The sequence below is a fragment of the Staurois parvus genome, unplaced genomic scaffold, assembly GCF_062004578.1.
Source record: "Staurois parvus isolate SC_StPar_1 unplaced genomic scaffold, SC_StPar_1.0 ptg001252l, whole genome shotgun sequence".
Taxonomy (NCBI): Eukaryota; Metazoa; Chordata; class Amphibia; order Anura; family Ranidae; genus Staurois; species Staurois parvus.
The window spans coordinates 1,776,766-1,801,951 of NW_028319048.1; the positions used below are offsets into that span (position 1 = coordinate 1,776,766).

At 48.4% G+C, this 25,186-nt stretch overlaps 1 protein-coding gene across 1 annotated transcript in view; it reads right to left on the minus strand.

Moving 5' to 3' along the window:
- The window catches only part of LOC149437866 (uncharacterized), a 43,036-nt gene that overhangs the window by 10,430 nt on the left and 7,420 nt on the right, over window positions 1-25,186 (minus strand). The window contains exons 4-8 of the mRNA XM_089660549.1: window positions 24,687-24,706; window positions 22,353-22,496; window positions 7,483-7,609; window positions 4,423-4,710; window positions 3,380-3,604 (exon numbers count right to left, since the gene is read on the minus strand). Of these exons, the coding sequence (XP_089516675.1) occupies window positions 3,380-3,604; window positions 4,423-4,710; window positions 7,483-7,609; window positions 22,353-22,496; window positions 24,687-24,706 (804 nt within the window). The remainder of the gene's footprint in view (window positions 1-3,379; window positions 3,605-4,422; window positions 4,711-7,482; window positions 7,610-22,352; window positions 22,497-24,686; window positions 24,707-25,186) is intronic.

The window sequence follows — 25,186 nt, forward strand, 5'->3', positions numbered from 1 at the left end:
TAGGCAGGAAGGGGTTAGAAGTGCCCTGTAGGCAGGAAGGGGGTAGAAGTGCCCTGTAGGCAGGAAGGGGGTAGAAGTGCCCGGTAAGCAGGGAGGGGGTAGAAGTGCCCGGTAGGCAGGAAGGGGGTAGAAGTGTCCTGTAGGCAGGAAGGGGGTAGAAGTGTCCGGTAGGCAGGAAGGAGGTAGAAGTGTCCTGTAGGCAGGAAGGGGGTAGAAGTGTCCGGTAGGCAGGAAGGAGGTAGAAGTGTCCTGTAGGCAGGAAGGAGGTAGAAGTGTCCTGTAGACAGGAAGGGGGTAGAAGTGTCCTGTAGGCAGGAAGGGGGTAGAAGTGCCCTGTAGGCAGGAAGGGGGTAGAAGTGCCCGGTATGCAGGAAGGGGGTAGAAGTGCCCTGTAGGCAGGAAGGGGGTAGAAGTGCCCTGTAGGCAGGAAGGGGGTAGAAGTGTCCTGTAGGCAGGAAGGGGGTAGAAGTGCCCTGTAGGCAGGGAGGGGGTAGAAGTGCCCGGTAGGCAGGAAGGGAGTAGAAGTGTCCTGTAGGCAGGAAGGGGGTAGAAGTGCCCGGTAGGCAGGAAGGGGGTAGAAGTGCCCTGTAGGCAGGAAGGGGGTAGAAGTGTCCTGTAGGCAAGGAGGGGGTAGAAGTGTCCTGTAGGCAAGGAGGGGGTAGAAGTGCCCTGTAGGCAGGAAGGGGGTAGAAGTGCCCAGTAGGCAAGAAGGGGGTAGAAGTGCCCTGTAGGCAGGAAGGGGTAGAAGTGCCCTGTAGGCAGGAAGGGGGTAGAAGTGTCCGGTAGGCAAGAAGGGGGTAGAAGTGCCCTGTAGGCAAGTGGTTACGTTTGCAGTTTCTCCATCACATGACCCTCCAAAACGCCTCTTCTGGGAGCAAAGACTGGTGATCCTACACTGCAGTCAGGGCTTGACAAAGACCTGCCATATGTTGGGATGTTATCACACTGCTGGAGTCTTCTAAGTCCACTGATCAGTTAGAGGGTGGTAGGGGGTTATAGGGTAGTGGACAAGGACTTTGGTTTTCAAATAACATTCTTTAAGCCATGCAGAGAACTGATTTTCAGAGTGAAGAGGAAAGGCATATCCATGTATATATATATTTGTTTGTAATGTTTACTTTGTCTCCTAGACAAAAATTACCTTCAAAATGTTCCTTATTACTGTATAAATGTCATAAAATAGGTATCACTTCTGCTGCTGTTGAGCCTTTTTGAAAATAATTAGTTGCCTGACTGGAACAATATGGAGATTTCGGATACAATAAGGTTCTTCATTAAAGTATATTTAAAGCCAACATGTTGTATTTAGTTTTTATTGAGTAGGAAAGAGTTAAGACTCCTTTCAGGGCAAGTTTTCCCTTCCACTGAGAGGCTTTCCCTTCACTTTCTGTCCCATTCCTTCATGTTCCTGTTCTGTGAAAAGAAATCTTTCCAAAGTCAAGAAAACCATCTTTTAGACAGTAAATGGAATACTACAAGAAAGAACCCCTACCCACTTGCCTTCTGGACACTTATACCCCCTTCCTACCCAGGCCAATTCTCAGCTTTCAGAGCTTTTGTACTTTGAATGACAATTGCACGGTCATGCAACACTGTATCCAAATGAAAGTTTTATCATTTTTTTTCACACAAATAGAGATTTCCTTTGGTGGTATGTACTTGCCTCCGTGTGTTTTATTTTTTGCACTATAAACAAAAAAAAAAGCAAAACATTTGAAAAAAAAGTTTGATATTTTCTATTATAAAATTTTGCAAACAGGTAATTTGTCTCCTTCACTGATATGCGTTGATGAGGCTGCACTGATAGCACTTATTGTCACTGATAGGTGGCACTAATTGGCACTGATAGGTGGCACTGATGAGGTGGCACAGAGAGGCAGCACTGATGGGCGCTGATAGGCAGTACTGATAGGTGGCACTGATGAGGTGGCACTGATTATGGGCACTGATAGGCGGCACTGATTATGGGCAGTGATAGGCAGCATTGATGGGTGACACTGACTGATGGCACTGACTGGTGGCACTGCAGGGCACTGCTGGGTGGCACTGATGGGTGGCATTGCTGTGCAGCACTGATGGGCACAGGTGGGTGGCACTGCTGGGCACTGATCATTAGGGCACTGATCATCAGTGTCCTGATGATCGGTGCTGATCCCTCCTCTGACAATTGCCAGTTATCGGCAGTAGCGCAAGGAAAGTGCAGCCGATAACCGGCAACTGCATTTCCCGGTTATCTGCTGTGTCATTGGACACAACTGATCACGTGGTAAAAGGCAGCTGTGATTGGCCCTTTACCACATCACATAATTTGCTGTGTCTGTAGGATGCGTTCTGGGAGGACATCATATGAGGCCCTCCCAGAACTGGCCGGCTGCAGTGAAGCCATCATTTGGCTATCAGCGGTCGGCAAGTGGTTAAAGAAGAGGGTTTTTTTGAATGGCTGTGAGATGGAGGGCGATATGTGTGTGGGGTGGTACATTTGCTCACTTAGGGGCTTACAATACACTCACCGGCCACTTTATTAGGTCCACCTGTTCAATTGATTGGTAACACAAATTGTTAATCAGCCAATCACATGGAAGGAAATCAATGCATTTGGGCATCTTGGCACGGTGAGGACAACTTGATGAAGTTCAAACCGAGCATTAGAGTGGGGAAGGAAGGGGATTTAAGTGACTTTGAACGTGGCAGGACTGATCTGAGTATTTTAAAAACTGCTGATCTACTGGGATATTCACGCACAATCATCTCTAGGGTTTACAGAGAATGGTCCGAAAAAGAAAAAATATCCACTGAGCGGCAGTTGTGTGGAGGAAAATGCCAGGACAGAAAAGAGTGGGTAGACTGGTTCAAGATGATAGAAAGGCAACAGTAACTCATGTCAATATGGACCAAAATCTGTGGAATGTTTCCGACACCTTGTTGAATCCATGCCATGAAGAATGAAGGCAAAAAGGGGTCCAACCCGGGTCTAGCAAGGTGTGCCTAATTAAGTGGCCAGTGAGTGTATAACTAAAGGCTAAATGCTTGTCTTCACTTTGGATAGGGAAAGGGATATTACAACCCCTATGAGTTTTCCTAATGAAGAGATTTCCCTTCACTTCTTCTTCTGTAGATGAAAAAGGATGTTAGAGGAAAAGTCTACAAAGTGAGGGAAAACCATTCTTAGACATCTGTCACCAGACCAGGGGTCCCCAATGGAAAATGTACCCTATTCTTTTGACAACTCCAAAGTTTTGGATTTTCCCACATTTTCTGTCCTAGTGACACCAGTTATCAGGACGAATGGATAATAAATATCCTTCATAGTGTGACATCAGATAAAACCTGACAGAGACTAAACCCTTACCTCTCCAGTGGCATTTTTTAGTGCCCTTACCTTTAACTTTTGTAAAAATCTGTTTAAGCTTTCTTTCCTTGTTACTGGAAGTCAGAAGAGGAGAATTCTCAATATCTCCACTGTTATAGGTCCTATTATCGTTGTCACTGAACAAGAACAAGTCGTCGGCCAGTTTGAGAATACTGGGCTGTTGTTCCAGGATTTGGCTCTTTGCATCTTCGGAGTCATCCACATTATCAATCACCACAATGACATTGCTCTTTCCTGAGAAAAAAAAGGAAGTCAACGAAAAAAAAACCCATATATTGTTAATTTATGATTTCACTATGAAATGCAGTAATTGTAAAATAAATGATCATGAAGCTATAAAACTGAGTTTCTTCTTCCTGCAGATGTCAATTGGCTCCAAGATATGAAAATTAAATCTAAAGAAACCGCTAAACACACAGTAGGGATGCATACACTATGTAGCTAAAGGTGTGTGGACACCTGACCATCACACCGATATGATATGGTGGACATCCATTCCAACCTGCCCTTCCTCAGTCCTTGCTGGTACAATGGCCTCCTCTCTTCTGGGAAGAATTTCCACAAGATATTGAAGGGTGTCTGTGGGAATTTGTCCCATTTGCGAGTTCAGGTACCAATGTTGGATAAAAGACCAGGCTCACAATCAGCATTCCAATTCATCACAAAGGTGTTCAGTAGGGCACAGCTCTGTAGAGGACACCCGAGTTCCTTCACACCGAGGCCAAACTATATCTTTATGGAGTTTGCTTTGTACACAGGGACATCGTTATGGTGGAACAGAAAAGAGTCTCCACCAAACTGGTACCCCAAGGTTGGAAGACCACGGTTAGCAACAATGACGTTCATGCTGCAGTAACAACACCCTCACTGGGAACACCTGAACCCATTCGGAGGTGGTGGTGGTTGTGTGGGGGGGGGGCTAGATTCTTTTGGTAACAAACGTGGGTGTGATGGTTCAGGCACCCACATTTTTTCTTAGGCCTAAACTATCAGTAAAAACATACATACACTCAAAGCGTAATGTGTTACAAGCAGTATGAGGTTTATCTCACCTAACATTTGATGGAGATACAATAGTTCCACATCATACAAAGAGTCAGTGACACCGATGAGATTCAATCTTCCACGATTTTTGGTGTGGTACAAGATGGCAAATGTGCAATTTCTGACCTCCTTTTGGAATTCTGAAAAGTCGTTAGATATATAACAATGATTTACAGATTGCAGTAGTGAAGAATCCTGCAAAGACTGACTTAACCACTGATAGCAGCTTCGGTCATCTCTGGAGAAGATTCCCAGCATGCCCTTCTCATCACACATCTTCAGTCCAAAGAGACTTCCTGAAACATAGAGTTCAGTATCAACCCCAATATTGGCAACGGAAAATTTCACAGTATCATCCAACCTACAGAACGGGGGAGATTTACTAACACTGGAGCACTCAGAATCTGGTGCAGCTGTGCATGTTAGCCAATCAGCATCTAACTTCAGCTTGCCCAATTAAGCGATGCCAAAAAAAATCCTGGAAGCTGACTGCAGTGCCGAGACAAGGCCATCTGGAGCCCAGGGTGAATGTGCCAAACTGCACCCCCTGTGAAAAATAACAAATGAGCACTAATCTGCTTACCCCCTATGCATAAATGTCCCCTCCTCCAAGAACAAATCAACCCCCCCTTCTGGAAGCCCTCCCTCCCAGCACAAATCTTTGCCCCCCCCTCAGAGGTCAAACCCTGCAGCATGAATGCCCCCCTGCCCACCCCAAAAAAAAATCACCCCTCCTAGCACAAATCCTCTACCCCTCAAATATTCCCTCCATGCACAAATTCTAAAAACTCAAAATCCCCCTCCTCCTCACAGCACAAATTCCCCTTTCCTAGCACAAATACCATTCCTACTAGCACAAACCCCCAAATAGAATTTCCCCTCCTAGCACAAATCCCCTCCCCCCTCTACCATATCACCACTTCTAGAGCAAACGCACCAAATCCCCCCCTCCTAACACAAATCGCCTTCCCCATCCCCCCTTCCAACACAAATTCCCCCAAACTACTATTCCTAGCACCCCCCAAATTTCCCCTCCTAGAACAATTCTTACCCTCTACCGCCCCCCAAATCCTTCCTCCCAACACAAATCCCCTCCCCCAATCTCCTTATGGCTACCCTCCACCTCACATATTACAGCAGTTCCCAGGGCACTCCTGCCGCCCCTTGTCCCGGTCCTGGCTGATTGACAGTCACCAGCCCTCTGCTCACTGAAGACGGAGGCCTGAGCGATCAGCGGTCTTTGATCACTCAGTTCTCAGTCTTAGAGGTGGTGGGAGACAGATGCAGCATCCACCTAGATGAGTACAGTTGTTTGTTATTCTACATTCCTTATTTTCTCTTTTAACCCTTCGCTTACTCTAACTTCTTCTCCCTTCAGATATTATTTTACTGATGATTTTCTTTTGTTTATTTTTATTTTATTAACCATTCTTTTTTTTTTTACATTTATTTGTTTTGTCAATTGAGTGACTTAGAAAAAAAAAAGTGCAAGGTTGCAAAAAAACCCTCGGTATTTCTTTTGCCGCTTTGCAATGCTTTGTACCGGAATAATCATTTTACTGTTGTTTAAAACAGGACAAATAACAAAATAAAATGTTACTTTTTATTTATTGTAAAACTATTTTTTAAAACTTACACTGGGAAAAAAAGTGTATTTTTAATTTTGTTTTTTTGTTTTACTTTTTTTTGCCTAAGATCTGAGAGATTTCAAGAAAGAAATCCATGTTTGTCCTTAAAGAATAAGTTCACCTTATCACCATGTTACATGTTAAACCCGTGTGTAGGGTGGAACACGTGTCACCTGACCGCACTCCCCTCAACCCCAAGACAGTGAGCCGGGGACCTTCCCCCCCCTTCCCCCGCACTGTCACAATTCAGAACCGAACAAAAACGCAAACTTATGAAACGCCCTCCTTCTACGCCAACTCCCCCCTCGCGGCACGGCGCCCCCCCCTGAAATATCAAAGCAAACCAGCAGCTACAAATATTGTATTGTGGAAAGTATTTGGGGTTAATACCTGAAATTAGAGTATACCAGCATTGTCCTGAAACTACAGTATACGGGGGCCGGTCCATCTGTCAGAGCACAAAGGAGCAAATACTACAATGTAACATGTCCTCCCTCTGTATTATACACACTGCTACAATGTAACATGTCCTCCCTCTGTATTATACACACTGATACAATGTAACATGTCCTCCCTCTGTATTATACACACTACTACAATGTAACATGTCCTCCCTCTGTATTATACACACTACTACAAAGTAACATGTCCTCCCTCTGTATTATACACACCGCTACAATGTAACATGTCCTCCCTCTGTATTATACACACTACTACAAAGTAACATGTCCTCCCTCTGTATTATACACACCACTACAATGTAACATGTCCTCCCTCTGTATTATACACACTACTACAATGTAACATGTCCTCCCTCTGTATTATACACACTGCTACAATGTAACATGTCTTCCCTCTGTACTATACACACTGATACAATGTAACATGTCCTCCCTCTGTATTATACACACTGATACAATGTAACATGTCCTCCCTCTGTATTATACACACTACTACAAAGTAACATGTCCTCCCTCTGTATTATACACACTGCTACAATGTAACATGTCCTCCCTCTGTATTATACACACTACTACAATGTAACATGTCCTCCCTCTGTATTATACACACTACTACAAAGTAACATGTCTTCCCTCTGTACTATACACACTGATACAATGTAACATGTCCTGCCTCTGTATTATACACACTGCTACAATGTAACATGTCCTCCCTCTGTATTATACACACTGATACAATGTAACATGTCCTCCCTCAGTATTATACACACTACTACAATGTAACACATCCTCCCTCTGTATTATACACACTGCTACAATGTAACATTCATTCCCTCTGTATTATACACACTGCTACAATGTAACATGTCCTCCCTCTGTATTATACACACTGATACAATGTAACATTTCCATCCCCTGTATAATACATGTCAGTCACATGGACAGGAGCTGCTATTCAGTGTTGCATATCCCGACTTACCTCCCGTGTAGTCTGTGGTCGGGTTGCCTTTTGCCGGAGATTGTCTTCCTTGTAGAATAATATTGAGGCGTCGCCCAACTCTGTACAAAGTGAAAGGAGACACGGCCCTTCCAGAAAACCTGCCGAGCTGCTATATGAAGGGACGTCCTACTCCAAGGACACGGCTTCTGTAATGTGCTTTATGTAACCGAGAATCCAGGACCATGGATGGCTGGAGCTGTAGGGCGCTGGAGCTGTAGGGCGCTGGAGCTGTAGGGCCTGGAGCTGTAGGGCCTGGAGCTGTAGGGCGCTGGAGCTGTGGGGCCCTGGAGCTGTAGGGCGCTGGAGCTGTGGGGCCTGGAGCTGTAGGGCGCTGGAGCTGTGGGGCCTGGAGCTGTAGGGCCTGGAGCTGTACCTGGACATCATTGGAACAGAAAGGGTTTAGGAAGAGTCATCCGTGTTATAGCTGGGAGAGAACTATTGGCTGCCATCCATTAGTCCACTATGCTAGTCAGAAGAAACGAGGATAATACAAATGGACGTTCTAGGCACAGAGACTACATACACGTGTCAATAAAATCAGTATTGCTTTATTTAACATTAAGTCACTGTCACGGAGTGCCTGCTCCTCTTCTGCCCCACCCCCATGGTGCCTGTGTCTTCCCTGTGTCCCCTCACCCTCTTCTCATCCTGTTGCAGCCTTTAAAGATAGGCTGCACAGGATGAGAAGTGTCACCTCACCCCCCCTGCCCCTTGTCAACTCCTCACATCCTGACGCAGCCTTTGAAGACAGGCTGTGCAGGATGGGAGGAAAGTGACCCCTGCGGCGGAACTCACACCTCTCCCGGCCATATTCCAGCGTGGGGCCGCCAACCTGTCACCGCGGGCCTCCCGGCGGGTGCAGCACAGGCACGAGTCTTCCCAAGCCCTGCACCCGCCGGAGACAAAGGTTGCGCTCTCGAGAACGCGGCCCATGTCAAGGGGGAATGCCTCATTGCCCGGCAACACAGCGCAGGGCCAGACGTTGCCAGGGCAACCAGGAGCATCCTGCCCAGCCTTAAGAAGGCCGTCGCAGGACTCTCCATTCGTTCGTCCGCTGCCTGAAGCTGCTGGGAGGTCTGAGCTGAGGCCAGACTCCCGCAGCCAACCCCGCTGAGCACTCTGCATAATACTCCAGGAGATGTTGGGACTATTACCCGCTGGGCACTCTCCATACTACTCCAGGAGATTGAGGATTATTACCCGCTGAACACTCTGCTAATACTCGGGGCTAAGGAGGAGTACCTGCTGCTACACTGCCTAATACTGTGGGGCCAGGATTGCCCGTGCTGCTGTGTGCTGGAAATACCCGCTGTGTGGATCCTCTGCTGTGTGCTGAGAAGTGTCACTACCTGCTGTCGGCTGCTGTGAGCCAGGAAAAAACCCTGCCAGAACTGTGCATGTCCTTGCCCCCTGTTTTCCCCCTGTATGGACTATCCATGAACTTTCCCCCCTTTTCTCTTCCCTTCCTGGTTTACAATTTACCAGGGACTCCAAGTTTTCCCTCCCTGGGGCCGGATTACAATTATTTTGGCCCCTTCCCTGCTCTTCCTCTGCTCTGGGTACTTGGACTCTACCCTCAGACCTAAATTGAGTGATTGTCATAATTCAATAAAGCTTTGAGTGTTTATCATCTTCTCGGTGTGTTCTGTCCTGCCTACACTCCGTCACAGTCACATATAAACCATAGTATTAAAAGACTTGTTCAGTGATATCCCCGCAATGAATGTCCCAAAGCCCACCATATAATAGAAGGAAGACAACCAGTGAGGAGGCATGGAAAGACCACCAGGATGATCCTATAGGGGGGTGAGGGACATTCTAGCGCTGGAGAGTTTGCCCGACATGTTTTTTGACAGCAGTCGCTTCCTCAATGGCTAATTGTATATCTAAAAGAGATACAAAGACTTAAATGAACACAACAAAACAAAAGATCATACAGACATATACAGGGCTTATAAAGTATGTAATACACTTACATAAAATATCATTATGCACCAGACAGTCACGGCCTCTCCAGTCATTGAGAGAAGGCCTCCTTTAAATACCCAATGGGGCGGAAACCAGGTTCTTTCTGGCCCCTCATTATTCCCCTGTATTTGGAATTCAGCCTTTTGAGGTACCTTTGGTTGCTGGCCTGCCATGCCTTTTTGCACCCCCATACCTGGCCCCCTGGATGGTTTCTGCCCCGTTGGGTACTGTAGCGAAACATGTCGGGCAAACTCTCCAGCGCTCCAGAGAAGCGGTATATAGTACATACCTATTGAGTCCAAAAATTCCCCTCAATCTAGGGCTTAAGCAAACCTATTATTGCATTGGGTATAACTCCTGTTTATAAAAATTGCAGTCTAGATTGAGGGGAATTTTTGGACTCAATAGGTACAGTGAGGAACAGAAGTATTTGAACCCCCTGCGATTTTACAAGTTCTCCCACTTAGAAATCATGGAGGGGTCTGAAATTCACATTGGAGGACATTCCCACTCTGAGACAGAATTCAGGAAATCACATTGTATGATTTGTAAAGAATGTATTTGTCTCGCACGGCTGAACAGAAGTATTTGAACCCCTGAGAAGATCCGTGTTAATATTTGGTACAGAAGCCTTTGTCTGCAATTACAGAGGTCAGACGTTTCCTGTAGTTCTTGGTCAGGTTTGCACTGCAACAGGGATTTTGGCCGACTCCTCCACACCGATCTCCTCTAGATCTGTCAGGTTTTGGGGCTGTCGCTGAGCAACACGGAGTTTCAGCTCCCTCCAAAGATGTTCTATTGGATTTAGGTCTGGAGAATGGCTAGGCCACTCCAGAACCTTGATATGCTTCTTACGGAGTCACTCCTTGGTTCTCCTGGCTTCGTGCTTCAGGTCGTTGTCATGTTGGAAGACCCAGCCAGGACCCATCTTCAATGCTCTGACTGAGGGAAGGAGGTAGTTGCTGAAAATCTCACAATAAATGGCCCCATTCATCCTCTCCTTAATACAGTGCAGTCATCCTGTCCCCTTCGCAGAAAAGCACCCCCAAAGCATGATGTTACCACCCCCATGCTTCACAGTAGGGATGGTGTTCTTGGGATGCAACTTATCCATTTTTTTTCCTCCAGACACGACGAGTGAAGTTTAGACCAAAAAGTTCTCCTTTGGTCTCATCTGACCACATGACTTTCTCCCATGCCTCCTCTGGATCATCCAGATGGTCATTGGCAAACTTCAGACGGGCCTGGACATGTGATGACTTGAGCAGGGGAACCTTCCGTGCAATGCATGATTGGAAACCATGACGGCGTAGTGTTCTACCGACAGTGACCTTTGAAACTGTGGTCCCAGTTCTCTTCATGTCATTGACCAGCTCCTCCCTTGAAGTTCTGGGCTGATTCCTCACCTTTCTTATCATCAGTGATACCCCACGAGGTGACATCTTGCATGGAGCCCCAGTCCGAGGGAGACTCACAGTCGTCTTTAGCCTCTTCCATTTTCTAACAATTGCTCCAAGAGTTGATCTCTTTTCACCACGCTGCTTGGCAATTGACCCGTAGCCCTTTCCAGCCTTGTGGAGGTCCACAATTTTGTCTCTGGTGTCTTTTGACAGCTCTTTAGTCTTGCCCATGGTAGTAGTTAGTGTCTGACTGTGGGATGGACAGGTGTCTTTAAAGAGCTCAGACAGGTGCTACTAAGTTAGATGAATGAGTGGAGTAGAGGTGGACTTTTTAAAGGCGCAGTAACAGGTCTTTGAGAGCCAGAAATCTTGCTGTTTCTCAGGTGTTCAAATACTTATGTTCAGCCGTGCGAGACAAATACATTCTTTACAAATCATACAATGTGATCTCCTGAATTCTGTCTCTCAGAGTGGGAATGCACCTACAATGTGAATGTCAGACCCCTCCATGATGGAGAAGTGGGAGAACTTGCAAAATCGCAGGGGGTTCACATATCCAACTCCGGACGTCTGGCGAGAAGGACGTGCGCTGGCGAGCTCCTGCTCCCCTGGCCCCAATCCGCTGCCATCTGGGCAGCAGCGGACCCTCACGGGGGCCCCACGATTCTCCGGTCCCTGCTCGTCAGCCAGGTAAGGCCACTGGACCTTTTTCCCGGACCTCCGGGACTTGCGGCCTACCCGGCACCCGAAGCCGCGGCCTCGATTTTTGGCGCGGCCGACCCGGATCGCTGGGCATCAGCCCAGGCTGCTGCTGCTCTGTTCCCCGGTCCCCGCCGATCAGCCAGCCTCCCCAGGGCCCCCCTCACTGGCCCTGGGTCCATCCCCGACCACCGGGTACCAGCTCGCCCGGAGCAGCCACGTGCTCGTCAGCTCCGGTGCCCCCGCGCCCCATCCGCTGCCATCCGGGCACCTGAGCCTGCTGCCGATGTCCCCACCAACACCCTGAAGGGGCCACAGACACTCCGTCCCTCCAGCGGAGCTCCGGCGGTCCGAAGCGGCTTGAGGCCTACCACGGCACCCGAAGCCGCTGTGTTTCCTGCCGGCCGTGGCTGGAATCGCGGCGGGACGCCTCCGCTCCTCCAGGGAAGCTACCACCACCACCAACGGTCCTCCTAACATAGGAGGGATCCACCTCCACCCCGACGCTCCAGGACCCAGGACACCAGGTACTCCACCAGGGGCACCCACTACCCATCAGGGAGCCCAACCACCATCCCACCGCCAGCCACCAGGGACACACTCAGGGATCCCACCATCCACCGGAAACCCTAACCACCAGGGACCCTAAATCACTATCCCTCCAGGGATCGCTACTACCCCACCAGGGATAGCACGGCCACCATCCCACCAGGGATCCCCTGCCCTCCACCCCACCTGGGACTACCAGCCACCTCCCACGGCGTTTCGGACACTGCTTTGCCATCCCTGACCAGCACCCCCTCACCCACCCGACCCTTCCTGCACCCCGCTCACCCCAACATGCCACCCGCGCTCCTCCTCCTCGTCCTCCTCTCCTCCATCCCTAAAACAGCCTTCCTCTACCCACCCACCCCCGCTAAGCAGCTCTATATCGCCCCCTCACTTCTCCCCTCTCCCCACTACGGCACCCACCACCTCCTCCTGCTACTCCACTTCCCCGCTGACCCACTTGCCACCACTTTCAGACCCAAGCGCTCCTACACCTCCCGTTCCCACGCCACCTTCCTCACCCTCCTCCTTCTCATATCAGCTGGAGACATCTCCCCGAACCCTGGTCCCTCACCACCCCACCCCCCCCCTATAGCCCCCCCTGCTCACGCCAGCCGACGCGACCCCCTCAACCTCATACATGTACCCCTCCTCCCCATATCTATCCCCCCTCTCTCGGTTGCACTCCTGAATGCCCGTTCGGTTTGCAATAAGCTTACCGCCATCCATGACCTCTTCATCTCCCGCTCCCTCAACCTCCTAGCAGTCACCGAAACCTGGGTACAGGCCACTGACTCCACTTCCCCTGCGGCACTCACCCATGGAGGTTTCATCTGGACCCACTCACCAAGACTGAGCGATCGCAGAGGTGGTGGTGTCGGCTTGCTCCTATCACCGCTTAGCACCTTCCAGGTCCTCCCTAACCCACCCTCTCTTTCCTTCCCCTCCTTTGAGGCGCACTGCATCCGACTCTTCTCACCCACCCCCCTTAGGATTGCAGTGATCTACAGGCCTCCCGGATCCATACCCCGCTTCCTGGATGACTTCGCCACCTGGCTCCCCTTCTTCCTCTCCTCTGAGCTACCGACCATCATCCTCGGGGACTTCAACATCCCCATCAACGACAACAACCCGACTACTTCCCAATTCCTCCACCTAGCCTCCTCCTTCGCGCTCACACAGCACACTCAATCCTCCACCCACTTCGGAGGGAACACCCTGGACCTTGTCTTCTCCCACCTCTGTACCCTCAACCAGTTCTCTAACACCCCCTTCCCTCTCTCCGACCACCACCTCATCACCTTCTCCATCTCCCCTTCCCCCAACTCCCCCCCTCAAAAACGCCAAACCATCACCAGCCGCAACCTCCGCAACCTGAACCCGGCCCCCCTCCACTCTGCCGCCGACCGCCTACACGACAGCATCCTCTCACTGTCATGTCCTGACATAGCCACCACCTTGTACAATTACTCACTGTCAGCTGCCCTAGACTCTCTGGCACCCCTAACCACACGCATCATCAAACCCAGACCACTCCAACCCTGGCAGACCGACAGCACTAAACGCCTCAAACGTCGCAGTCGCGCACTAGAGAGACTGTGGCGCAAAACCAGGTCCCCTCATACTTTCTCCCTCTACAAATCTGCATTTCTTATCTACACCTCCTCCCTCCACGCCGCCAAGCAGGCCTACTTTGTTAACCTAATCAACACCCTCTCCTCCTGCCCCCGCCGACTCTTCTCCACCTTCAACTCCCTGCTCTCTCCCCCCCCTCCTCCACTCAGTACCTCTCTCACCGCCCACGAGATTGCCACCCATTTCCACAACAAGATTGACGCTATCCGTAAGGACATCGTCAACTTGCAATCTACCTCCCCACCTAGCCTCCTCACCCCCATCACCCCCTCATCTCCCTCCTCCTCTGCCCTCACAACCGCATTGCCCCCCACCTCTCCCAATGCCCCGCCCACCATTACCCCCCCGCACTGCACTCCCTCAGCCCTGTCACTACTGAGGAAGTCGCCAAAGTCCTCTCAGAAGCCCGCCTCACTACCTGCCCCCTGAACCCTATCCCCTCTCAACTCCTCCGGTCACCCCCCGCCTCCCTCATCCGCTCCCTCACCCACATCTTCAATCTCTCCCTCTCTACTGGCGTATTCCCCTCCCCCCTAAAGCACGCGCATATCACCCCCATCCTCAAAAAGCCCTCCCTGGATCCCGCGGACCCCAACAACCTCAGACCCATCTCCCTGCTGCCACTCACCTCCAAGCTCCTTGAACGCATAGTCTACGATCGCCTAAGCTCCCACCTTACAGACAATAACCTCCTTGACCCACTACAGTCCGGCTTCCGTCCCCTACACTCCACCGAAACTGCCCTCCTCAAAATCACTAACGACCTACTAAACGCCAAAGCCAAGGGCGACTACTCTGTCCTCCTTCTCCTGGACCTCTCTGCGGCCTTCGACACAGTTGACCACCCCCTCCTCCTTAATAAACTACTCTCCCTTGGCATCAGAGATACTGCTCTCTCTTGGTTCTCATCCTACCTATCCCGACGCTCCTTCAGTGTCACCTACAATGGTGCCACCTCCCCCTCCCTCCCCCTCTCTGTTGGGGTCCCCCAAGGCTCTGTCCTTGGACCCCTTCTCTTCTCCATCTACACCTCCTCCCTGGGCAAACTCATACACTCACAGCTTCAACTATCACCTCTACGCTGACGACACCCAAATCTACCTCTCCACCCCTCTCCTCACCCCCACTATCTCCGCCCGCATCACTCACCTCCTAAATGACATCTCAGACTGGATGTCGCTACATTTCCTCAAGCTCAACCTCTCCAAAACCGAGCTCCTCCTCTTTCCCCCTGCCAACACCCCCCCCCCATCCTATCCATCATCACCAACAACTCCACTATCACTCCCGCCCCGCAAGCCAAAGTCCTTGGCGTCATTCTTAACTCGAACCTCTCCTTCCAACCGCATGTCAAATCACTCACAAACACATGCAGGCTCCATCTTCGCAACATTGCCAAGATACGTACCTTCCTCACCCTTGACACCCCCAAACTTCTAGTACACTCCCTCATCATCTCACGCCTTGACTACTGTAATTCTCTTCTCACCGGCCTACCCAAGTGCAGGCTCTCCCTGCTCCAGACCATCCTGAACTCAGCGGCTAGACTCATCCACCTCACCACCCGCTCCACCTCTGCCACCCCCCTCTGCCTCTCCCTCCACTGGCTCCCGATTGCCCAACGCATCAAGTTTAAACTCCTAACCCTGACCTACAAAGCCGTTCACAACACTGCCCCTGACTACCTCACCAACCTGATCCCCATGTACTGCCCTACCTGTACCCTTCGCTCCTCACAGGACCTCCTTCTATCCTGCTCCCTGGTCTCCTCCTCCCATGCACGACTGCAAGACTTCTCCAGGTCCTCCCCCATCCTCTGGAACTCACTGCCCCAATCCATCAGACTGTCACCTTCCCTCTTCACATTCAGGCGCTCCCTCAAAACCCATCTCTTCAGGGAAGCCTACCCCACCCTCACTTAACGGCCATTCTCCCTCTTTCCTCCCACCCCTCATTCCCCTCAGTCACTTCCTACTGTACCTTTACCCCCTCCCTCCTAGATTGTAAGCTCGAAAGAGTAGGGCCCTCTTACCCCTCGTACGTTGTTTGTTGTTGTTGTACTGTGCCATGTATTGTCCCCCCCTCTATTGTACAGCGCTGAGCAAACCCTTTGGTGTTATATAAACTCGTAGTAATAATAATAATAATAATAATAATACTTCTGTTCCTCACTGTATATACCATATACCGTGTGTTATACAGCCAGCGATATGGGACATCATTCTCACGCATCTTTATAGGAACAGCACCAACTCTTCAAAAAGAGTAATTTTTGGAACTCCTAGAGGGGTATGTACAAGAGGAACCATTGATGTTTGAATGTCTTTATTGGAATATCCATATTAACTACTCTGGACCAGGGGTGGACTGACCATTTGGAAACTCGGGCACTGTCACAATAGATGCCCCTGGTACCTTTTTATTTGGGAATACAACAGAATGTACTATATAGTATTGTGTGTTAATATCACTTGACCAGTAGATGGCACTATACACTAAAGGTTACTAGTTGTGTATATCTGAAGACTTGTTGGTTCTTCCTTCTTCTCTATCATCTCTTCAGGAAGTAATCTGTCTGCTGAAATGTGCTCTGTATGTTCATAACTTAAGCCACACAAGTAAAGTCATACTTCTGCCTCATCACTACCAGTGTCTTCTATAACACATAACCAACACCTTTTTCATAGGCTTTTTTGAGTTTGGGCAAGAACACAGGGGCCCCATGATCCCCTATTGCCCGGGGGCCCCATGAGTTGTCAGTTGGACTGTCACCTCTTTTCATATACACCAATGTTTTTTTCACATCTATAGTGAGAAGAATTTTTTCTGGCCTTCCTCATGGTAATTCACGTTAATTTATTTCATGGCACTCTAGCACTATTGGTATTTATTCCTCATCATTTAATATTTATTCACTTTTAGAGTCACTTTTTACTGTGGATTCATTTCCATCTATGTTGGTTATCCAGGAAGGTTTATACCCACAATGCTTATATTATGGCACAGTCACTGAGAAGGTAAAGAGAGATATATCTTATTAATTTAATATGTGCATCCTATTAGGCTGATGTCATGATGATTATCCCGTCTCCTCTATATTCATCATTATCCACTATTCCATTCCTAGGAGTTCATCCATCCTTACTGCGATGTTCATGAAGGAACAGCTAAAGAAGAAAACGATTCCACTAGGTTACACAATATGGAACTTTACTGCAGATGAATACAGAAAGGAAATTCCATTGCCTCATATTGATCATTTTTGCCTACACAGCCACTTTTGAAGACGCCAAACGGTTCTTTATTTTAATTCTTTGATTTTAATATGATTGCAACATGTTCACCATGTCAATGTCAACCTTTTTTCATGATCTAAGTGATCGAATAAATACAAATATCGCATTTACTTTTGTAGTGATATATTACTCCGCATAGGATTTAATTAACCACTTTCCAGGCGGCTCTGCACTAGCCAACTGCCATTTTTTTGTGTTCCACTCAGAACAGGCCTCGCCATGGTCCACCAAAGAAGTTGAGTGCATGTGCTCAGCATCATATCCAGAGGTTGTCTTTGGGAAATAGATGTATGAGTGCTGCCAGCATTGCTGCAGAGGGTGAAGGGGTGGGGGGGTCAGCCTGTCAGTGCTCAGACCATACGCCGCACACTGCATCACATTGGTCTGCATGGCTGTCGTCCCAGAAGGAAGCCTCTTCTAAAGATGATGCACAAGAAAGCCCGCAAACAGTTTGCTGAAGACAAGCAGACTAAGGACATGGATTACTGGAACCGTCTCCTGTGGTCTGATGACACCAAGATCAACTGATTTGGTTCAGATGGTGTCAGGCGTATGTGGTGGCAACCAGGTGAGGAGTACAAAGACAAGTGTGTCTTGCCTACAGTCAAGCATGGTGGTGGGGGTGTCATGGTCTGGGGCTGCATGAGTGCTGCTGGCACTGGGGGGGCTACAGTTCATTGAGGGAACCATGAATGCCAACATGTATTGTGACATACTGAAGCAGAGCATGATCCCCTCCCTTCAGAGACTGGGCCGCAGGGCAGTATTCCAACATAACAACCCCAAACACACCTCCAAGATGACCACTGCCTTGCTAAAGAAGCTGAGGGTAAAGGTGATGGACTGGCCAAGCATGACTCCAGACCTAAACCCTATTGAGTATCTGTGGGGCCTCCTCAAATGGAGGGTGGAGGAGTGCAAGGTCTCTAACATCCACCAGCTGAGTGATGAGGACATGGAGGGGTGGAAGAGGACTCCAGTGGCAACCTGTGAAGCTCTGGTGACCTCCATGTCCAAGAGGGTTAAGGCAGTGCTGGAAAATAATGGCGGTCACACAAAATATTGACACTTTGTGCCCAGTTTGGACCTTGTCACTTAGGGGTGGACTCACTTTTGTGGCCAGTGGTTTAGACATTAATGGCGGTGTGTTGAGATTTTTTGAGGGGACAGCAAATTTCCATGTTATACAAGCTGTACACTGACTACGTCACATTGTAGCAAAGTGTCATTTCTTCAGTGTTGTCACATGAAAAGAGAGAATCAAATATTTACACAAATGTGAGGGGGACTCACTTCTGGGAGATACTGTATACAAAAATGTTTTCTTTAGGTGAAGTTTCTCCTTAAGCTCCTATAATATATGTACAGTAATTCCAATTGTTACAATCTCAAATACATTTTAGCACATTAATTACTTCTTTGAAGTAATTTTCAGTGTTTTTAAATGTGCAGTTTTAAGTAAAATAATCCTAGGCGATTCTGCCTTATTCTGGCTCTGTTATAGGGTGACAACACTCTGTCCCTTAGGCCTAGTTCACACTGAAAGCTTTGAAAGTGGGTCGTTTGAGGGGCGTTTTTAACGTTTTTTTTTTAGTAAGTAGTAAGCTCACTTATTTATTTATTTCAGGTACTTATATAGCGCCATCAATGTACGCAGCTCTTTACACACATATTGTACATTCACATCAGTCCCCGCCCCCGAGGGGCGTACAATCTAAGGTCCCTAACTCACATTCATACATACACATACTAGGGACAATTTAGACCGGAGCCAATTCACCTACCAGCAAGTCTTTGGAGTCCACTTGATATATGATTTTATCAATTATTGTGCAAATAATTTATCTATGTTTTTAATACATTTTCTATTTAGTTTTAGAGCTGTTTAGCTACAGAGGGGTTAATATCTGTGGGTGGCTATTAAGGATGACACACTCCCCTGGCTCCTCCTATATATATATTTTGATTGCCAGATCCTAGTCACGTGATCTGAGGAACGGAAAAGTCCCCGAAACATATTATCATGATGACCGGCTTCTCTCCTTTGGCTTGACATGGTTTGTGTTCTCCTAGGCTTCCAGTTTGCCCTCACCAGCCCTTGTTCGGCGGTCTTCTGCCTGGTTTGGGGAAACATAACTCATGGGGGGATGCGCCATCTCAGTGATCCCAGAGACCACCATACACACACTCCTACCATTGTCCTGAGGTTTCTGGGCTGAGCATCCTACTGAGCATCATGTGTCCTCCTCCAGCTTCTGGGAATCTGTGTCTCTCCTGTCCACTGACTTGGTGATGTATCAATGGGGGCACTCCTACATGTCATGCTTTTTAACTCAACATTAAAGTGATTTTCGACTTCCACAGGGTTGGGAGCATGTCTTTAGTTGTTTTGTGCTCAGGTCTCATTGCTGGCCAGATGAGTAGTTTGAGGTCATCCACATATCCCCTGTACTCACTATATCCGCTCTCCCTGGACCCCGCACTCACTATATCCGCTCTCCCTGGACCCCGCACTCACTATATCCGCTCTCCCCGGACCCCGCACTCACTATATCCGCTCTCCCCGGACCCCGCACTCACTATATCCGCTCTCCCCGGACCCCGCATTCACTATATCCGCTCTCCCCGGACCCCGCATTCACTATATCCACTCTCCCCGGACCCCGCACTCACTATATCCGCTCTCCCCGGACCCCGCACTCACTATATCCGCTCTCCCCGGACCCCGCATTCACTATATCCGCTCTCCCCGGACCCCGCATTCACTATATCCGCTCTCCCCGGACCCCGCATTCACTATATCCGCTCTCCCCGGACCCCGCATTCACTATATCCGCTCTCCCCGGACCCCGCATTCACTATATCCGCTCTCCCCGGACCCCGCATTCACTATATCCGCTCTCCCCGGACCCCGCATTCACTATATCCGCTCTCCCCGGACCCCGCATTCACTATATCCGGTCTCCCCGGACCCCGCATTCACTATATCCGGTCTCCCCGGACCCAGCATTCACTATATCCGGTCTCCCCAGACCCCGCATTCACTATATCCTCTCTCCCCGGACCCCGCATTCACTATATCCGCTCTCCTCAGGCCCCGCATTCACTATAACCGGTCTCCCCGGACCCCGCATTCACTATATCCGGTCTCCCCGGACCCCGCATTCACTATATCCGCTCTCCCCGGACCCCGCATTCACTATATCCGCTCTCCCCGGACCCCGCATTCACTATATCCGCTCTCCCCGGACCCCGCATTCACTATATCCGCTCTCCCCGGACCCCGCATTCACTATATCCGCTCTCCCCGGACCCCGCATTCACTATATCCGCTAGTCCCGGACCCCGCATTCACTATATCCGCTCTCCCCAGACCCCGCATTCACTATATTCGCTCTCCCCAGACCCCGCATTCACTATATCCGCTCTCCCCGGACCCCGCATTCACTATATTCGCTCTCCCCGGACCTCGCATTCACTATATCCGCTCTCCCCGGACCCCGCATTCACTATATCCGCTCGCCCCGGACCCCGCATTTACTATATCTGCTCGCCCCGGACCCCGCATTCACTATATCTGCTCGCCCCGGACCCCGCATTTACTATATCTGCTCGCCCCGGACCCCGCATTCACTATATCTGCTCGCCCCGGACCCCGCATTCACTATATCCGCTCTCCCCAGACCCCGCATTCACTATATTCGCTCTCCCCAGACCCCGCATTCACTATATCCGCTCTCCCCGGACCCCGCATTCACTATATCCTGTCTCCCCGGACCCCGCATTCACTATATCCTGTCTCCCCGGACCCTGCATTCACTATATCCTGTCTCCCCGGACCCTGCATTCACTATATCCTGTCTCCCTGGACCCCGCATTCACTATATCTGGTCTCCCACAGTACACAGAACATGGAAATGCAATTATTTTGGTAAATATTAACTGCTAAATACCTTTTCTCATCAGCAGTATATAGCAGTCTTGTGACTTCTATCAGTGTCCAGCAGAGCACTCGTTAAAGCTTGTAGGAGTTTTCTTTCTGCTCTAGGAGGATGCAGAACACCTTACCTCTGTTTGGGCAGTGCTGATTGGCTCTGCACTCTCCAAGAAAAAAAAACTCTCTAGCAATACACACCAAACTGAGCATGTGCAGGGTGACTCCATACAATATGTCTTATCAGGAGATAAGAGGGGGGTACTGGAAGAAGGGGAGGATCAGATAAGACAGGATCAAACAGCCTTTTTGCGCAATGCAGAGGATTAACCCCTTAGGTTCCACAGTGAGTATAACAAGCACGCTTTACTGCATCTACAGACTGATTGTACTGTTGTGGGTTTAGTAACACTTTAATGTATTTATTACAACATGTTTCCATTTCAAGTTCTAAATAATTTTCGCATTTTAATTCATATTCAAATAATTTCAAATTGATTTGAAAATAAGGAATATACGTAACGGATCCGAAGATACAAAACAAATTCTGAAAATGAATCATTCTAAAGTAACGAATATGACAAAATGAAATTATTAATCTAATGAATGAATCTGAACAAAACAAATGTTTTCTGTGGTCACATCTCCAGCGGGCAGTCATCGCTGGATTGTAGGTAGGAAGGAAGTAGCTGTAACAATGCTTCAGGAGATGAAACATCGTCACCACCGTTGTCACCGTACTCTCGGTTTTTCATTTTGTTTGATTGTGAGCTGCAGTAGGACCCACAAAGAAAGCTCATCTCAGCTGAGGGATTGTAGCTGATGATGGTATGTGGACAACCCTGAGCATGTGTCCTGCAGAGAGCTGCCACTTCCAGTATTGGAGTCACTGGAGAGATGGCTGAGCATTAGGTTTCCTTACTCAAATGATACTGGTGTGGTCTGGAGGCAGGTGTGGTCCTGGACAGTGACATCTAAGGAGTGTTGGAGTAACTAGAAGAACCCGGGAGGGGAGATATCCACAAGTCTGGTTAACTCTTATACTAAGACCAGGAGGTCAGAGGTCTCTGGTGAGTGCAGGAGCACCTGAGGGGGGTCACAGATTGGTCATAGAGGTCACCATGAATGAATATGTCATTGCACCATACTAGAGGACTTCTCTTTCACAGACTGTAACTAGAAATTGAGAGACTTCATTCTTTATTGATCATATGTTGGTTATACACAGCATGTTATTCATGAGTTCAGAAACTACACGGCGCTGTGAACGATTACTGATTAACAATATAAAGTGCCTGAAAGTATGACATGCCTGTTCTAGAGGAAGGATTATTTTACAATTCCAGAAGCTGAGAAGATCTGTTGTCAGCCATGTTTCTGTGGGCTCTTTATGTGCCATGTCTTGTAGGGATGATGAAGGAATACATACACTATCAATGCAACAAGCAGGATAAACAAAACAATGAAGACGAAAGCCAGAAAATGCCATCTGTATTTCCAACATTCTGTGACCTGAAAAAGAGGAAAGACATAAATGCCCTGCAGCAGTAAGACCCAATAAATATTTGACTGAATAAAATATATTTGTACAAATTTCTAGCATCTATGGAAGCTTAGGTTGACTTGGAGTCATGGATACAGTTTGCAGGAAACAACCCAATGTCAGGTTATAGGGATACAGGAAATTGCCCCAATGTCACATTATGGGTTATAGGAAACTACCCCAATGTCAGGTTATGGGTTACAGGAAACTGCCCCAATGTCAGGTTATGGGTTACAGGAAATTGCCCCAATGTCAGGTTATGGGTTACAGGGAACTGCCCCAATGTCAGGTTATGGGTTACAGGAAATTGCCCCAATGTCAGGTTATGGGTTACAGGAAATTGCCCCAATGTCAGGTTAAAGGGAACAGAAAACAATCAAAATCTCAGGTTATGGGTTACAGAAAACAATCAAAATCTCAGGTTATGGGTTACAGGAAACTGCCGCAATGAAGGTTATGAGTTTGTAGGGAGGTGCTGTGTGGTACAAGCAGTAAATACAGAGTCCAGTTACAGTAAAACTTGGAACTTGTATTAAACAGAATGCCAATGTTACTAACACACTGGCAGAAGAGCATCGCTGGGGGAATAACTCCTAGCTAGATGTGGCGGAGAGGTGCCAACAACATCTGTTTCAGACGGTGCAGCCCGGCCTGGCTAATCTGATCCCAAGAGGGAAGTTTCTTCCCTAACCTTTCCCTGCTCATCAGGAACCTTTTCCTACCGCTAGTTACTTTTCCTAACAAGCGGGTCTCTCTCTCTACACCAGCCACACACCAGGAGAGTACCAAAACCCCAAGGGCAGGGACAGATAGACTCTGCTGACCCCAGGTGGCCGCCAAGGGTCACATGGGTTCACTGTAGCCAACCGGAACACTGCTCCATTGACCCAGGAAACCCAAGAGAAATGTTGTTATTCTTGGACTTCCTCTCCAGGCTGAGGTGTCACTTGATTTGAGCATCACCAACAGTGGAGAAAACCTACCTGCCTACAAGCTACAGGAAATCGCCCCAATGTCACATAATGGGTTACAGGAAACCACCTCAATGTCAGGTTAAATATTACTGGAAACCATCCAAATCTCAGGTTATGGGTCATAGATAACCTTCCCAATGAAGTTTATGAGTTACAGGAAACTGCCCCAATGTCACACGATGGGTTATAGGAAACTACCCCAATGTTATATTACAGGAAACTACCTCAATGTCAAGTTACAGGAAACTGCCCCAATGTCACATTATGGATTATAGGAAACTTCCCCAATGTCACATGATGGGTTATAGTTAGCTACCCCAATGTCAGGTTATGAGTTACAGAAAACCACCTCAATCTTGGGTTATGTGTTACAGGAAACTTCCCCAATGTCACATGATGGGTTATAGGAAACCACCCCAATGTCAGGTTATGAGTTACAGGAAACTACCCCAATGTCACTTTATGGGTTACAGAAAACCACCCTAATGTCAGGTGATGGGTTACAGGATACCACCCCAATGTCAGGTGATGGGTTACAGGATACCACCCCAATGTCAGGTGATGGGTTACAGGATACCACCCCAATGTCAGGTGATGGGTTACAGGATACCACCCCAATGTCAAGTGATGGGTTACAGGATACCACCCCAATGTCAGGTGATGGGTTACAGGATACCACCCCAATGTCAGGTGATGGGTTACAGGATACCACCCCAATGTCAGGTGATGGGTTACAGGATACCACCCCAATGTCAGGTGATGGGTTACAGGATACCACCCCAATGTCAGGTGATGGGTTACAGGATACCACCCCAATTTTAGGGTATACAAAACTACTTCACTATCAGGTTATGGGTTATGGGAAAGTGCCTCAATTTCAGGTTTTGGGCTACAGAAAATCACCCAAATGTCATATTAGGGGTTACAGAATACCAACTTCCCAAGTTATTGGATATCATTGTTTCTCACATTGGACACTTAATAATGTAAAGTCATCACCTCTGTATTGTGGATTGCAGTAATGATTGTACACTTGTATCACTGCTCAGAGCTGTACATTATTAATGGAGACACGGCCAGAAATAGGTCAGTGGGCATTGCGTGTCACCATGTATTGGACTAATAGTAAGCAAGCCATCACTGTGATGTCACAGATAAAAGTTGTCACCCAATGTTATGACTTACCCACAGTCTTCTGTTGTGAGCTGTAAAAGGAAAAAAGAGAGGAAATCAATACAGAGAACTCAGCAACCTTTCATCTTTTTGTCTTTCATTATTCTGTACATTTTTCCATCCATGGTGAGTCGAACTGATGAATCAAACACCTTTTTTTTTAAAGGGTTCACAGTATTATGTTAATAAGGACCTGGTCACTCTACCATCCAGCTGCAGCAGACAGCAGGGAAAAAGCTCACCTACTTCATGCGTTGCTCCCTTCCAGTCCAAACAAGTGAAGTGTCTCCTCCTCAATGACAGGAAAACTCTAGAGAACGTCAGTGACCAGCAATGGAGGGCATCCAGCCGGAGAGGAAGTGACACATAGAAACAGCTGAGTATTTAATTTGCACTGCACAGCCCTGCAGGGCAGTAGATAATTATTTTCTGGGGGGGTCAGCTCTCAGACTCTAAGAGAGACACAAGATGGTGCCTCTTACACTGCTCAGTAAGGTTGGCTATGGGGGTGT